The sequence below is a fragment of the Bombus pascuorum genome, chromosome 14 (assembly GCF_905332965.1).
Source record: "Bombus pascuorum chromosome 14, iyBomPasc1.1, whole genome shotgun sequence".
Taxonomy (NCBI): Eukaryota; Metazoa; Arthropoda; class Insecta; order Hymenoptera; family Apidae; genus Bombus; species Bombus pascuorum.
This window is the reverse complement of record NC_083501.1, coordinates 4,303,916-4,321,991: the sequence shown is the minus strand read 5'-3', so window position 1 is coordinate 4,321,991 and position 18,076 is coordinate 4,303,916. Positions and strand designations below refer to the sequence as shown.

The 18,076-nt window shown below is 36.8% G+C and overlaps 1 protein-coding gene across 2 annotated transcripts in view; it reads left to right on the top strand.

The window, feature by feature from the left end:
• Nucleotides 1-18,076, top strand: part of LOC132913888 (uncharacterized) — a 40,229-nt gene that overhangs the window by 2,987 nt on the left and 19,166 nt on the right. Inside the window, exons 1-2 of one of the 2 annotated variants that reach the window (XM_060972531.1) lie at nucleotides 5,641-8,494; nucleotides 12,285-12,460. In XM_060972531.1, the coding sequence (XP_060828514.1) occupies nucleotides 12,299-12,460 (162 nt within the window). In that variant the 5' untranslated portion in view covers nucleotides 5,641-8,494; nucleotides 12,285-12,298. Of the gene's footprint in view, nucleotides 1-5,640; nucleotides 8,495-12,284; nucleotides 12,461-18,076 lie in introns of those variants that run through there. The other variant, XM_060972530.1, reaches the window with a different exon arrangement.

The following is an 18,076-nucleotide window of genomic DNA, read 5'->3' as shown; positions in this document are numbered from 1 at the left end:
CTAAATATTGGAATTAAAACTCTGCAAATTAGTTGCCTGAATTTCCAGTTTTTACCCTCCTTACCACCACTCTTCGTATTTTCACAATCTTCAAATGTTAAAACTCCTAACTTACAAACTAATTGCTTGGATCTCAATTATCCTTACTAATTATTCGTAAATCTAAATATTGGAATTAAAAATCTGCAGATTAGTTGCTTGAATTTCCAGTTTTTACCCTCCTTACCACCACTCTTTGTATTTTCACGGCCTTCAAATGTTAAAACTCCTAACTTACAAACTAATTGCTTGGATCTCAATTATCCTTACTAATTATTCGTAAATCTAAATATTGGAATTAAAAATCTGCAGATTAGTTGCTTGAATTTCCAGTTTTTACCCTCCTTATCACCACTCTTTGTATTTTCACGGTCTTCAAATGTTAAAACTCCTAACTTACAAACTAATTGCTTGGATCTTCCGGTTTTTACATATCAATTATCCTTACTAATTATTCGTAAACTTCTGATAAAGATTCTCGAGACTTTTAATTTTTGCAAACTTGAAATATCTTTTATAAATCTATTTTTGTAGAATATCGATTATAGGGATAATATATCGATCGATGGCGGATCTTTGGCGAAAGGATGCGTGTTTCATGTTTTCACGGTTGATTTTACGTTGTACCGGAACCGTTTACTTTCTCAGCGGCGTTCTACCGTGACTCGTTGGGCACACGAGTCCTTTTCCTGTTTTCCCTATCTTTTTCCCTGAACGTTATCCCGCGATTAGGCGACAGGGCTCGTTACATGAAATTACGTAAACTTGTTTCCACGAGTTTCAGACCGTATTATCGGAGTAATCGACGTAAGCCGTTATTTTGATGAGATTGAACTTCCTCCAACGATTAAACGTAATACCAAGCAAACCGTGTATTTTATTTAAAAACATATTGCTTATTGGTATAGTCGAATTGCTGGTTAACAGAGTATAGTTCATAGAGAAATAACTATATTATACTATAGTCGATTCACCTGTGTGTGTCTGGTCGAAGGAAACGTTGATATCAAAGTCACGATTTTCTTATGGTTTTATTAGTACAGCAAATAGGCCGCATAATGTAACGGTACGAAAATAATGGCGATGATCAGAAATTGCCGTATTAATCTGATACTATCATATGCGTTACATTATACATTACTGATAGCACAGTAATGTATAAAAACATTTGATATATCAATATCATTTGAACGCACAGGTATTCTGATAATCAAGTTATTCACGTAAGATCTTGTGGACGAGTTTACAAGTACTGCAATACCAAAATGAAGATCGTGCTGAAATATTAGAAATTTCAAATACTTAAATAATTGAGATGTAAGATAAACTTAGCCGTTGAAGTACTGAAATTGACGAAATAAAAAGAAACAGGATAGGAAATGACGGAGAAAAATTCCTCTGGTTACTGTTGAAACGGATAACCGTACAAGGCAGAGGCCCCATTTTTATACGGTTTAAGTGAATTGTCTGGTAGTTTCCGCGTCAGCGAGCAAAACTTAAAATCAGTTTTTCAGTGAACCTTCCTCCTTTTCGTTTTCCGTTTCTTTACTCTGTTATAGATGTCAGTCCCGTTGGATTTGGCTTGGAAAACGTGTTTCGCATTCCATCGAGCCGGAGAGAACGCGCATACCATTCGTTAGGATCTTGTTTCATCTAATCGTTCACAAAGGTGCGAACTGTCGTTTACATGCACAGCGTTTAGATTACAAAGCTTCAATTACATTGATTCTTACCAACGATTAAGCATTTCTTGTTACATATGTACTACCTTTAGTTGATTCATAGTACAGATCGTAATTTACATATTACAGGCACTGTGAGGCATGTATTTCAGATATTTCACGATTATATGTTTGTTTATTGTTCGTTATAGGCGAACTGTTATTCGACAGTCGCGCTACATTAAAATGCTATCTCCGGTTAATTTTTAATCTCATCGAAATTGTAATTTTCAATATGTAGTTACAAATTTGCCATCTGCGGATAAATAAGCGAACGTATAGAATATAAATTGAACAAAATATAAATTTGAATAAATGTAAACCGACTGAAGTATAAATATAGATAAATACGAGTCGAACGAAATATGAATTTAAATAAATATAAATTGAACGAAATAGACATTTAAATAAATAGATACGGATCGAACGAGACGTAAATTGACCACTCGCAAATAAATAATAAAACGCAGTAAAATATAAATTTGCACGAACGACGCGACTAATTACTTTCAACCTGCACGAACAAAGAGAATACGCTTTTTTCCGTAGTCTAGACGCACCTTGAAGCGACCTTACTTGCGAATGGTCGAGTGCTCGAGTCGTCCGCGAGTTCGCCAACGATACTTAGCGCATCTGGTTAACATTCGTGGCAGCGGAGGTGTATACGTTCGCCGCGACTCGCTTTTGTCGATGGTCTCCTATATCGGGTGACCCGAATAAATAATACGACTGGATGATGATCTAGCTCTAATTTCTTTGCTGCACCGTTTTCGTCATCGCGCGGTCGGATACGCTCGATCACCTGTGCAAATCGATACTCGTGGATTGAGCAATCGAACACGATCAATAAACGCGATAGATTTTCATTTTAATTAATTTGTATCTCCGTTCGCGTGGTTAGATGGTCGTAACGTTGAAGAGGAGGCGTGACGACGCGTGTTAATTAATTGCAACGAACATTTATTTTTCGTTATCAGTAAACGAAAATGCTCGTATGACTTTTTCAAAATTATAGAAAATGGACGGTATAGTAGAAGCAAGCTATTTTATTCTTTTTTGATCAACGAACGAGTCAGTGATCTAGTTAGATACATATGGAGGGCTAATTTGTAAGAAGTATCCTGATTAAGCTAAAGTTTCCTTTAAAACTTGTTCGGTATATTATTATTACTATGTTATGTTATATAATATATTCGAATATGAATCTTTGTTTAATCATCGAAAAATTACGAATCGATGTTACAGTTCGAGGATGATCCTTTTCGTATTAGTCGACTGACCGATGCTCTACATGCAGTCCGTCCTTGCGAATCGTCTCACATATTAACTGACCTGAATAAATAATAAAGATAAATAGCCAGGTTTAGTTTTAGCCTCGCCTTTCATTTATATTCGTCGATTGGTTCTAATCCGCGCGTGCCGGGTTAATGTAATCCGCCATTGCGAATCCTAACCTCGTCCACTTCATGAACTGAATAAATATATCCATCGATTAATAAACCGCAAAGAAACAATTACAAGCAATATTATAAAGAAATATGGTGTTAGATGTAAGTGTCCGAGTAATACTCTCGATGTTCAACAATAAAGTTTATTTAAAGTTTGCTTCGCTGTTACGCTAGACCCTTCGCAGTTCGCAGTTCGAAACGGAATGAATCTTTTGTTCAAAACCAAACGGATTCTTTTCTTTGTTGCCCCTCGATATCCCCACTCGTTAGATGTCCGCGACCGTACGCTTTCTTCCGAATATTCGGTGAAAGGACCGTAGGGATATCGATGGTACATTGGGCATGTCAGCCTTACGCTTTGATGGTATAGCGCTTTGTGTGGCGAAGCTATCGGAAAGTTCCGTCGTCGAGTGCCACCACAGAAACATCTATCAATAAGCGAAAGAAATTTCTATTTAGATTTCAATTTTTAGATCGTTCATAAGAATATCTATTGTATTTGCATAAACGTCTGCAGCCTGTTTATTACATTTTTATTGATTTCGCAGAATTTAATGATAGGCGAACGAACTGATGGAAGGCTGACATGCCCAATGTACCGTCGATATCCCTATGGTCCTTTCACCGAATATTCGGAAGAAAGCGCACGCTCGCGGACGTCTAACGAACGCGAGCGTAGTGGGGATATGTTGATGGAAGTAAATGATTTACTTTTAACGAAATGAAAATTAATAGTATACCTGGATAATAAAAATGGAAATTTGACAAAGTTTTACATTAGTCATTTTAGCTTCTGATTGGGTAGATTTGTAAAGTTTGGAATTTCGATGTGATATATGGTTACGATTGGAATTTGTACCGAATCATTTGAGGATAGATCAGGGCTTGGAGTAAATATATTATTTTATTTTCACTCGTGCACGTTACGGGCTGTATCATTGCTGATATGTGATACATTTCGTTTTGTACGGTGCGCATACGAAACTATACTGCGGTTTGCTATCAGAGAACTGACGGTCTATAATTTGAAACAGTAAAGCTGAGTATTTCGATGATCGACTCGTACGATCCGTCGTTACTGCGAAACTTTCCGAGAAACGATAAACTATTACGTGTAAGATACTACACGTATGGTATGCTAATGAGTCGATTTTCTTTTGTTTGTTAATGTTGTATTTTCATTTTAAGTACCGTAACGTTTGCTTTTCTTCATATACGTTTTCATACTATTAGGTCGTCGGAAAAGTTTCTTTCGTTTTATAAGGAAATAATAGACGCACAATGTTTTTTGTTTTATATTAGTTTATCGAATTACGCACGAATATAATAATAGAAGTAGAACGAAATGGATCATATTTAATTGAATAAAATAATATAAAACAAAAATTGTTGTTCATCGCCTTATGAAACGAAAGAAACTTTTCGGACGACCTAATACGTGTATTCTACAAATATTCGTCCCTTTTGTCTCATAAATGAAACCAGGTTGTAAAAAAAGGTAAACGTCTTTTGGGTCATTGTTGGTTATTTTACGAGTACTCGAAGGATCAGTGTTAAATAAAAAGAGCACGATCGAAGTCGAAAGAAATTTTCATTCAATGATTTTTCATATAACAGGACTTTATGTTGGTTGTTTAGACCGTTACGATAGGAAAAGCGGAAAAGTATCTATCGACGTGGCACGTGTATAGAGGTAAAGAGTCATTAAAAAGATACATACATCGACGATGCAATGAAGTCATTTGTACCGATGAAATTCGAACGGCCCCGAACGAAACGATCGTGTGACGCGGATGAATATGAATTCGTCCTTCGCCAAGCAAGAAATTGTAAAAGCCTCCGAGGGAGCTTTCTATAAATGCGTATTTTTACGATGCTCGCGTAATGTTTATGGCATCCGTGAATTATGAATGACGTTATGCCGTATGACAGCATAGTGAAATTGCTTTGCGCTAGACAAACCCCACAGACAGCCATTAAATCGCCACCTTTTATTCGATATTTTCCTTTAATTTACGCTTGTGTTCGATAAATGGGACGGAAAATAGAAACGTATAGATTGCTTTGCGTCGATCGGGGTTACTTTAAATATTTGTTCCAATTGGATACTTACATCGATGCTTACAAGTATCATATCCAAACACTTGCTTATTTTTAATCTTTTAACATTCGAATTTCTTTTTGCGCTATGGAAACATTTTTTGGGAAAGAAAAACGATTGCTATTAGTTTATTAAACTAATTTATTTTTCATTTATTAAATTATTCTATTTATTTAATTAATTTGTTTAAATTAAAGGGATTACTGAAGTTTTATACAAATCCATATTTTTGTGGATGTAAATATAAGAATGGATTTTAAATGGAGATTCGTCTCGCCTATTGTGCATTTTAATATACCACTGATAAATTAGGAATTAATTAAAATTTTAAATTTGATTATTTTTGACTATTAGCTTATTATTGGTTTGTACGTAGTACTACCACAAATTGACGAAAGTGCACGCACATTTATAACTGGTAGTATAATTATCGTAGATGAATAGGCAGATTTGAGCGGATAATCGGATTACGAGAGTTGGATAACATTATTATTCGAAGAATTGCGCGCTCGCGATTCCGTACGCTCACGCACCCACCTTTGCAGAATCTTCTTCGAGTCACGGTTAATAAGACCACACAGGTCGGCGTCTCTCTGCGATGGTTAATTGCATCGAACATGCACGAACGTACCGCCTTCGTTCACGCATTCTTATCTTGCCCTCGACAGGCACGAAACCTCGTCAGTTACGGAATTCTCCAAAATCGCGATTATCTAGTCGAGAAAAGATAGAATTTGGTTTTGCAAGAATCGCACATTTCTATACAAATTTTCAGATTTGTCTCAAGTTCTGACAACGTAATCTCGCAATAACCTGTCGGAATATAGTATTAATGAAGTTTCAAAAGCTTGGATATAACACACGTAATACAGCCATAAAGAATTTCTGTGACAAACGTTCGAATAATTTTGCAATTGAATAATTTCACTATCAATTCAATGTTCTTTCTCGTTACATGCAAGGAGGATTTTATCTTTTATTATCGTCAGTAATAATTTATTCCTATCGTGCATCGTAAAATATTACGTGGTACGTTAACATTTATTCCTAGTAGTTAATGTGCAATAATGGAATCGACATCTGTAAACGTCAATTTGTAAACCTTACGCAGGAAGTTTGTTGGAAGAATTCTTTAGCATCGACAGAGAGATAAGATAACCCTGGGAGCACGATCGGTTGCACCTTCCGATCTCGTCGGTCGCTCGTTAATCGGTACACCCTATAGAGGCACCTGGCATCGGGTTAAGCGAGTCGAAGAGTATCTATATAAACGCGTAGGTGGAGGGGGCACGGTCCCCGTTGGAGGCCTCGACGGCAGAAAATCGTATTGGGGGACCGTATCGAGCTGAACAAGGAAAAACCGATACGCAGAGCGAATAGAAAGGAGAAGAAAGATAGTAATGGGACGAAGATGGCGCTAGTTGTGGCCAGAAGAGGAATCGCCCGCCATGGATCTGTTGCTTGCATTAGCGGTAGTGATGGGACCGACTTGATACTTATCTACCTGGTTTCGAAACCCTACACGTTAATTTAAATATTCCGATTCTCCACGTGCACGTGGCAAAGCAAGATGGAAGGGAAAAAGGAGCGCTCACCATGCTAGAAACATAGTCTTATACTCTACGTAATAACAGTTTTCATCTGCACAAGCTGCATCTCTGATGTTATCTCGCAAGAAAATCTCAGGTTTTAAGTTCAATGACTAATATCTGCCATCAATTTCGCAACATGTGCGAACACGATCACGTCCATGAAACGAGTGTAGCTCGATTTCACGGGTATATAACCAGACTGCCCAACGAGCAACGCTTGAACCTGACACGCTAACATTTGAAGAGAGAGGGCAGTTGAAAAAGTTGACAAGCAATCGACACCAGCCGCATGTTGTTTCCATCGCTAATCAATGGGGGCCTCTCTCTACCTGCCTGCCTCTTAACCTGCCATCCTCGGTGCAGGGGCAACGCTTACCGAGGAGGCTGAAACGGTCAGGTAGGGAGTCGTGGACGAAGACAGACGAGGAAAGACGAAGGAAGAGTAAGAAGGAAGGAGCGAGAGAGAAAGGGGAAGGGGCCCGGTTCTTCCACCACTTCCACCGCCGTTAACGCCATCTCTTTCCCTTTCCACCGTCTCTCCTCGTTCCTCGACGGGCCCCGGGACTAAAATTCAGGACAGAAAACCGTCCGGTTAGTTCGAGGCTGCTGGCAGAGAACGCGTTACCGGCGATCGCGAGTCGATCTCGGCAAGGTGTGGCGGTTCGTCCGAAAGAGAGAGGAGAAAGACAGGAGAGGAGAGCGCAGAGAAGATCAAGACCCGTCGAAACGGGCATTCGAAACGAGCGAGAGATTCCTCCCCTCCCCGTTAAAGGACAGACATAACCTCGACTCGAGTCGGTTAGTTTGCCTCTTTTTAACTAACTTTGAAACGTAGCTCGGCCTTTCTCGCTCGCTCACTCTCCCTTCGTCCGCGTTTCACTCGAGCTCTTCGCGGAGGATCTCCGCCGTGGAGTCAGTATCCCGTGATGGTTAGGTACGCGCGAATCCACTCGCGCCGCGTCGTTGACAAGTGAACTCTGCGAACAACAAGCGACGCTTTCTTACATATACGATATACAAAATCATTGGAATTTTTCTATATATTTTTGTAGTATTACAAATCTGTGTTTTCATTTTCTAAACTTCGTGCTTCGGATTACGTTTCCGTTCCGTTTCGTTTGCTTCTGCCTTCCGTTCCAACCGAGTTTCTTTGGCCAACGAGGAACGTACACAACAGTAAACAGAGAAACGCAACCGTGTGCATATAAAGAAACGCCTGGCGAGCGTGGAAAAGTGCTTTGGACTGGAGTCGCGCAGCTGTCAGATCGACCGAGGCGAGCTTCTACTCTTCTTGTTCTTCTTAGTCTTCTTCTTCTTCTGCTTCCTTCGCTTCGACGAGCTGGTGTGTGTCTGCCACAGGATTTGTGTACACCTATAGAAGCGCTACAGAGATACGGTTGTGCATGCTGTATGCACTACGTGGGACGTACGTACCGTACAACTTGTTCCTCTGCTCACCGAAACCAACCGCCGCCACCGCCGCCGCTGCTGTCTGCTTACCGAAGACCCGTTGATTCTTGGCCGCGGCTGCGTTGCTTAATTTCTGCGAAAATCGCCGCAAGCTCTCAGCATCCCGGACCCGTTCCGCTGCCGGTCAGTTTGTTTTACCATTTCTTTTCTCTTCTCTCCTGGCATTTTTACCTTGTACAATATTAACATCATCTTTTTTCTTTTTCTTCTTTTTTTCGAGAAGCTAGTAACGTAACGAAATTTTTGTTACTTTTGCGTGATTTTGACTGGAAAGTATCGCACAATGATTTGTTAATTACTGATATTAGTAATTTTGACGAGTTACAAACTTTTTACTTGTAATTTTATAATTTTACCATTTTTTTTATTTTGTTTCCCGTTGTATTTGTACTCCATAGAAAATTGTCATGGTTTCTCTTTTTTCATTTGTGTAGAAATTAAACCGAATTGAAATTTCATAAACTCGAAGAAACAAAAAGCCGATGATGTGTTACAAACACTGTTTTTTAAATTTACCATTATTTAAAATAGCTACCTTCTTGCAATCAGTAAATTTATGAATAAGTCATTTCTTTCTTGAAGATCAAATATGAATCGTGTACATGTATAACTATAAAATAATGAAATTAAGAAATTAATAAAGGGTTGATCAGTTTGGCTTCTTAGTGGTTCTAATATATACTACCATATATAGTATTACAAATTATAAGTATAAAAAAATACGTTAAAAATAGATTAACCAAAGGATCCGTATTTTATGAGACATATTTGAATTTATTAATACCAATTATTTCTGATTAGCAAAATTTTACAAATAGTCCCACTGCAATTACAACAACTCTATTCTAATTTTCTGTTGATTCGACACATTACTCAAGGAGATGTTAATTGACAGAACTCTTTAAAATCGTCAAGTCAAGCCTGTTTATGGCTATTCACGCTCGTAGTAAATACAATTTAAATTTGAATACACGGCGCTAAGGATGAAACGATCAAGCTAAACGCTATAAATACGATTTGAATTTGAATACTCGCCGCCAAACATGGAATAATCGTTTACAACATCAAGTCGAAGAAATTCGAATCTAATCATTTCCGGCGTGATGATGAAAGCTACAGATTCGAAAGTTGCAATTCTTACATCGCGATTCTCGCATTAATTCCAACTGTTCGAGTAACCGTGGTTTTGTAACGTTTAAACGATCGTAATTTCCATTCATCGGAATGTTCCCAGCATCTGATAACAAATAATAAACGATTTGAAAGTTCATAGATCATTTCTTTTTCTTTCTTCCATGCTTACGATCTCTACGTTTCTTTAAACGAAGTTTCTTTTAATAAAAAATACTTCCTTGTTGTATGTAGAACGCAGATTGAAAGTCGATGGTATTTAGATATCGTCCGCACGAGACCCGTAAAAACAGGAATTTCGATACGATAACATTGATTGTTTCATTATAATAACTACTAGAAAATAGTAATCATAATGTAGCTTAAACTTGTGATCGTCAATTTTTCTTACATTTCAATCTTGCTCTCACTTTAACAACGAAAAAGATTCGTACGATTTAAAAATATGTTCAACAGGTTGAATGTGCCACGTGAATTTTATGTTTTGTTCTGACAAATATACTACTGCACGATAACATTTAATTTTTGCAAAATATTACAAGTAATAATAATGAATCATTCGTATCGTCAAACATTTTCTAATCCATAAATTTCATCTTATTTTAATCATTCTAAGAAATTGGATGATGAATACCGTAGCTGGTCAACGTGTTAACGTAAAATTGAGTTGATTTATATTTCGTTGAAACTTTAGATATTTCTTCACGTTAGAAGATTATAATTGGATCGAAAATGGACGAAAGAACGTAGCAGGGTTAATATAGATGTTGAAAGACTGTTAATCAGGGTTTGTACATTGGATGGTGTATATGTAGCCGGATAAACGAATGCGATTTATCGTTAAAAGAAACATAACTCTTCTTGTAAACGGTTTTGTGTCCGTAGGTAAAGCGAGCCTATTACATATTTACGGCTACACGCGAGCGTATAAGATTTCGAAACGCGTGTAATGCATAAATAAAGAGAACAACCGTAAGAGCGGACAGTATCGTGTACAGTTTCGCGTGCTTTAGTCGCATGTATATCGAGCGGATCAAGTTCGAGCATTTCCAAAAGCGAGAGTTCACACTTTTTCAACGTTTCTTCCGTTTCTTTGAAAGTTAGCTGGTTTTTACAGTTATAAAAATGTACACGTCTTTTTTCTTCCTAACAAATACATTTTATTCCTATTCGAGCTATCTTCTTAATTGCTACGATTCTTTGAATTTGCTTTAATCGTGTTTTGTTTTCTGTCTAGGAAAAGACTCGATCTTCTAAAGAGATTAGCACGCCATTGAATTATATGTATTAATAACGACTCATTTAGGTTTCCCTTACGTTTTTAAGTCGGATGTAATCCTGCAATTATTTAAATCTCAATCTTGTTTGAGTTTCAACCGAGAAACGGGTTTTTAATGCTTCAAGAAAATCACTAGCATGTAATTAAAACTGAGAAGTTGTATCATGTTGTAATAAGGATTCCTTCGTATTTTTCTTGAATTTGAACGATTTTCTGACGATATAAAAATATGATTGGAAATAATCCAAAAGATTTAACAGGGTTAGAAAATTTGGAACGAAAAATGATCGTAATTTGTCCTAGAAGACAATTCTATTTATCTTCAATGTTCTTTTGTATCCTATTTCGAATATCTTGGATATTATATTATTCTCTGTAATTTACATCGCTCATTTATAAGTACTTCGTTCATTTAAGTGTACATTTCATTTCATTTACTTCGTTTAAGTTTAATAGGTAGGTACTTTATTCACATATTTAATTCGGGCTTAATCAGTTAATTGACTGTAATCAAGCAAAATTTATGAAAGTTAGACAAAAACTAGCGTTAAATGCATATTAAAACCAGTTAAACATTAATTTCTTGAAAAAGTACTTGAAAATTTCAATCTCGTATCTCAGGATCTTGGACAGTCCAAGATAATTGTATGGAAGCTATCGAAACGAACAGGTTATGCATGAAAAATCGGTGGATAATCGATCGTCCGAGGTCGACATTGATCCTGAACGTGTTTTTGTTCCGGTTCCTGGGATATTTTCGCTTTAGATCGGCATGGACGCGATGCAGATCGGTGGGAACCGATTCTTCGCGAGACGGTTAACGTAGAAAACGGGTTTAAGCGTGAAAGTAATTGAGGAAGCGGATGAACAGACAAGCCGTTCGTGTTCTTCGCCAGTCAGCTACGGCTGTGTAAGCTTGCCTCGTGGAAAATCGCCGTTTTTGCGCCAGGGAAACGTTATGAACACGCCATGTCCGATAAAAAGAATCTTTTATAGTAAGAATTGCAATAATTATCGTGTTATGCTGAAGTATCATCTGGTGTCCCGATTCTCACTGTTGGCTCCAGCAATGTGTTCGATCAACTATCGAAAACTTTTCATCAAACTTATGAGAATTTTTATAAACCATTGACAGTTTTTTCTTCGAGAGGTTGGATTAATATATTTTTGAAATTATAAATTTTCAACTAATAAATTTGAATACTTGGACACTGGAAAATGCGCATCTTTGAAACTTTAATAAGAATTTTAATATTTATCGTGCTATGGTGTCTCAAATAATTAAATCGTAGATTTCCCAATTTCTAAATTCACAGTCTTTTAACTCTCAAGAATCGTCACATCTTCAACCAAACTCTCAATCAAATTTTCAACCAAATTCTCAACCTATCACCGTTTCCTCCCTCAACTTCCAAGCGTTCATTTCTCAAAGAGTCCATAATCATCCCACCTCTGAATAAACTAAAAGCCTCCAAGCTAACGAGCGATGCATCTTTTCTTTAGTCGAACAGTGAGTGATGGCCCTGCGTCTGAGGAGCAGCAAGGATGTCAAGAAGAGCTCGTACTATGTTTGGTACCTGGGCGCTCGAGAGGCCAAGGGGGTGGATGCGATGCCTGGTGCCATAGCTTACCTGCTCGAGCGAGAACGGCTTCAGGAGCCTTTCAAGGTCACGCTGCAGGTGAGCGGTACCATTTCGGAGATCCGGTTTCGTGGCCGAAAATATCGCGTGAAAGAGTATTAATTGTCCGGATCAGAAAAGGGAGACCACGTTTCTTCATTAAGTTTAACCCTTTGCGGTCCTGTAGCGGTCCTATAGCGGATGTAACTCAACACTATGTTTCGTATTATAATAACATACAATGCGCACAATATAATACGATACGTAGTATATAGGAACATTATTGTATTCTTTTCTTATTAAAGGTATTAAAATACAAGTAAAATCATAAGACCCGGGACTGATTTGATTTGACTGTGACGAAAGTTGGAAAATCTGAGACACAAGAGCTTTGGTGGTATAAAAGTTTGAGATCTTTGAAATTTGCAGAGTGGAGAATTAAAATTCTAAGATGCTTGGAAAGTGAAGAATTACGAATTTCGACAAGTTTGGAAAGTCGAGAGAAACAAAAATGTTAAAACTTTGCAAGTTTGCGTTTGATATGCTTCAAGTTTTGAGTCAATTAATATAATACTAGATACGTGAATAAGTACGTATAGCGCTGTCGTAGCGATGCTATTCGACTATGAAGACAAATTTGAAATGCCTCCACCGTAACGACATTCGACTGCAAAGGGTTATTACTTGTACGCGTCGATCGGCTGCCAGTGAAAGCAGTCTGCAGGTCGAATAAAAATCACCAATTTATGACCTCAGCCTACATACTGAGATCGCCAGTCCTCGACCTATTCGAGGCGGTTATCAATTTCCCCGAGAACGTTCATATTTTTCCACCAAATTCACCTCGAAATAAGTAAAAAACTTAGGAATGGGGTTGTACCTCGCATTAATGACTCTGTTTTGATCTTTTCGAGGTTAAGCAGATAAAAGCAACAGTTGTAAAATCAAGATATGCAAATGAGTAGTATAAAATGGGCAAGGTGACGGCTAAATTTTACGAAGAATCTTGTTTTGGAAATTGATAGCCACGGGTTTTCGGGGGTGGAGTTGGATTCGCGGTTTAATAGCGGTCGTAAGCCAGCTTTTTTAAATTCCTCTGTCGTAGAAATCCCATTTTGGGAGCGGTTCTTTGTTTGGAAAACAACTCGGATGATGTTGGAACGAGAAGGTGGAAAAAGTCAGTTAGAGCAGAATTATTTTTAGATTTCTTCGGATTTTTGTTGAATTGTTTGGTTTACAGCCTCAAAACTATCCGGACGCTTGCTTGTTTTCGATTAAATGTATTTTAATTACGAACAAACTTCGTACGATACGATGAATTAAATATTTTGTATTATTCATGACAATCAATAATAAACTTTTTGTATTATAGATCTTCTTAATATTATTAAACATATTGTCATTTATAACAAATTTCTTCTTCTTTACTGTGGTTGGTAATTGACGATTGGACAAAATCTGATGGATGGTACCTGATTAAGTCGGATTTTGGAAGTCAGTATGCAATAATAAAACTGGTGTTTGCAGATTGTCAAATCTTGTGGAACTATTTTCTTAGAAATTCTTCTGGATAAAACATTTATTTACCGAATTTTTCATTTTTGAATTATGAGATAGATCGAGAAAAGTCTTCTAAACTAATAGAAAATTTTTTATGTTAAATGACAAATGTAGTAAGAAAATATAGCACTAAAATATTAAAACATACTATTGTTATATCTCTTAATAGATAATTTAGATTTATATCCTAGTGGTTGCATTAAAAGGTAGTAAGCGTCGCTCGTAATTAGTAATTCATCGCTAATTTGCATACTTTGGTGAAATTCACATACTATCACTAGAAATTGAGTCAGAGTATATGTTGCCTCTAATTAATGATTCATCGTTAATTCGTATACTTTGATGAAATCTACATACTGTTACTAGAAATTGATGAAAGTATCGGGATATTTATGAGAGATAGTGTATATAGAATTTAATGTGGTCTCTTAAAATTCGTTTCGTGTTGTTTCTAGGAAAGTTTCGTTCCTTGATTCCCTCGAAACCTAGATTTTGTTGTTACGAAAACGTGCCACGAGCAATTGTTGCATCAGAAAGTTAGAAAAGTTCCTGGAACGATGTCAAGCGATTCTTCTTCGCCCCCGCTATAAATCATTCGTGTGAACTTTCGTTGAACTTTCAATAGAATCGATAGTTTCTTCAGGTGTATCTTCTTATTTCGTTTAGCCAGAATTAAATACACTGGCTGGCTTATGAAAGTATTCGAACACTTACAGATTCGTTTTCTTAATATACTACGTATATTTCATTTCATTAATGCTCTTATGGGACTCGATTATCATAATTACATTAATAAAGTTTGAAACAAATCTGAAAATCTACGTAGAAGCTACAAGATATTTGGCGCAAGTGTAAATTTTACAAGGATCCCGAAAACATTTAAATTGCCAATAATTCATTTTTAAAATAAAATTCCATATTGTATACCAATTTTTTACTACATATATAATGTTCATATTTGTATTAAAAATTTTGTAACTGCTATATTCATTTTCAGATTGGTTTCAAGTTTCCTGCTCTAATCGCAATAGTCAGATGTAATTACAGTGCTAATAGAATTTCAGAAAGTTTTGCATAATACACACAATACATTTATAAAAAATTTCTACGTTTAGTGCTGAACCACTGCTGTGGGTGTATCAGTAGCATCTATACACAGATGTAAATAAAAACATTAGAAGTTAGACTTGTCAAAACATTTCTCAGGCTCAAAGATCCAGTTATATATAAAGACATTAATAAGTGGTTTCATTGAGCCAGATTAATTAGATAAGCGCAATAAATGATTCGTTGACCCGAATGTTAGCAAAAACGAGCACGCCGCTAATACATCCGGCGCGTTCAATATGGGAAAGAGAAAATAAATGGATGACACCGAAATTGTCCCGTGACCGTTAAGCTGGCATGTTGCTCGACATTCCCGTTGCATGTCAATCGAAATTTACTGAAAGGGGTTGCATGTCGATTTTAAAATCACCTCGTTATTCTTCGTTCCTTACCAAATTGGTCTTGCTTTCCTCGTCCGTACGAAGTCCACGATGAATGATCGTCTTTGAGTCGTCTTTTATTTCTTCACTTATCAGAAGATCCAGTTAGCTACAGTTGAAGAATCTAAAAAACCTTTATGATTCGTATTTCTTGTTCACAAAGAGTATTAAGAATTTTTTGCAAAAATTTAGGGAACCTGTGGAAGAAATTATTATTACTTCCTTCTGCACAGACAAAAATGTATAATCATCGTAGTAGACTTCTCAAAACCGAAGAAGTTGTTTTTTCATCTACTAAAATATACAGTTAACTGCAATCTAAGAGTCTGAAAAACCCTCATGATCCGTATTTCTTGTTCGCAAAGAGTTTAAACAATTTTTTGCATAAAAGAGGAATTTAGGGAAAAGTCACTGCTATTACTTCCCTTTGAACAGTATAAAATATAATTATGGTATTAACAATTTTTTGCATAAAAGAGGAATTTAGGGGAAAGTCACTGTTATTACTTCCCTTTGAACAGTATAAAATATAATCATGGTAGACTTCCCAAAATCGACGAAGTTATTTTTTTATTTACTATAACATCCAATTAACTGCGATTCGAGAATCCGAAAGAAACCTTTATGATTCATATTTCTTATTCACAAAGGATATTAGTAATTTCTTCTAGGAACTTAGAGAAATGTAAAAACAGATTATTATCATCGTCCTCTGCTCAACAAAAAGAAAAATTCCTATAATCATGGTGGACCTCATAAACCGACAAAAGGTCTTTATAAAGATCTGAATCATAGAATTTAACAGGTGTCGTCATAAAAAAGTGTATCTCGCGTCCGAGAAGCTTATCGTTGGGTGATTTATTGCGCGTTTAGGTACCGGCAAGCTTCTCGAAGCTTTATCGCCTGGAAAACAAAGGTGTTCTTCTTATCGACGCGTTCAATCTTAATGGGCGTCGTTCTGCGTAGATTTAGGCGGCGTGTTAATTCGCCGCGGGCACGTTTTACAAGGAACAGAGAGAGGGAACGGGCGCGAGAAGAAAGAAAAAGGAAAGAAAAAGATTGTTGCGAAATTACGCGAGGCCCCCCTAATTGTTGTGCAAGTGTAATTGCCAGGTCGTTGCGAGAGATCGCTCGCCTTGAGAATATTTTAACGCGCCGAATTTTCGCGATGGAGACTCGCGTCAGCTGTAATGAACAGTCTTCGCGGCCGACGAAAATTGCCCGCGTCATTTTCTCCTTGCCCGATCTCGCCGAAACCGCAGACGCGAGGACAGCGCTGATTATTGTTCGTGCATCTGTTACGATGTTCGCTTCGGAATTGGATTTTGTAATTTTCTTGCCACTCCAACTGCGAGCAGAGTTGTTCGGCGTATGGGCAAAAATGCTTGAGAAAATTTCTTAGTAATCGCGTGTGGTAATGGATTTTTTCAGAATACATCTGGTATTGCAATACCTCAATGTAAATATCGCAAAGTTTTCAACCTGAAGCAATATTTTTTTAGCAATTTGCAACTTTTTCAGATAGTTTCTAAAAGGAAGGTTTAATTCTGGCAAGCAATCGCAGTAGAGAAATAAATTCCAGGAAGATTCTTGAAAATTGCGTGCTAATGGACGTTTGAATATAACATTGTTTCAATATCAAACAATTTCCTTAAATGATATGTTTTTAACATAGCAACGTTTCTGATCTCGAATAATCTTTTTTATATTCTATATTTTTTAGACATCTTCTGAAATGAAAAGTTCATTGTAAGAATTGACAAGAGTAAGGAATTGGCACTTTCTTGAGAAATTTTCTTGTAGTTCGTGAATGGACTTTTCTAAATATAGGAAATGATATAATTCATCCATGTGGAACAATTTGTTGCAGTTGATGCATTTTTAGAAGATCTTTACGAATTTCTATACTTCTAGACATCTTCCGAGAAGGAAACTTTAATTCGAATGAGATTTGAATTTCTCAGAGAGATTTTGCGTCGATAGAAACAACTTATGTTTTTGACCAAAAGCATATCGTGTTTACGACCGACCCATGTCGAAAATCAGTTACTCATCAGGTTACTCATCGACTTTTTAATGGATCTTCATGGCCGCTAATAAAACGGCGTTGCTGGTAATTTCAGCACCTTGGGGCGAGCAATAATCATCGATATGCTCGTACGCACATTCCTAAGAGCGTGATCGTAAAGTAGAGAAAGTCCATTTTTTTTTCTTGAACTATCGTGTTCGCTTTCATCGTTACGCTGTTATTATATGCTTTCCAAAAGGAAATTGCATTTTTACGCAGCAGCAAATAACATGCAGAACATGGTATTGTTATGGGGAAAGCATTTCTTCTTTGATATTATTGGAAAATAGAGTGTGCTTGTAACTATCGTCAAAATTTAGTAGTACATTAGTAATAGCATACCAATTAAAAAATAATTCAGCAGTATATCAGTAATAATACATCAGCAATACACATTAGTAGATAATTATATGGTTGAGTACAAGTTATAACTGTAACTGCAAGATTCAAGTGTATTTGTATTTTTATGAGCGCGGAGCTAACTGTATCTGTAGATGTAAATTATAAATCGAATTGGACCTTGACAACGCAGATGCAAATGTCAATTATCAAACGTCTATA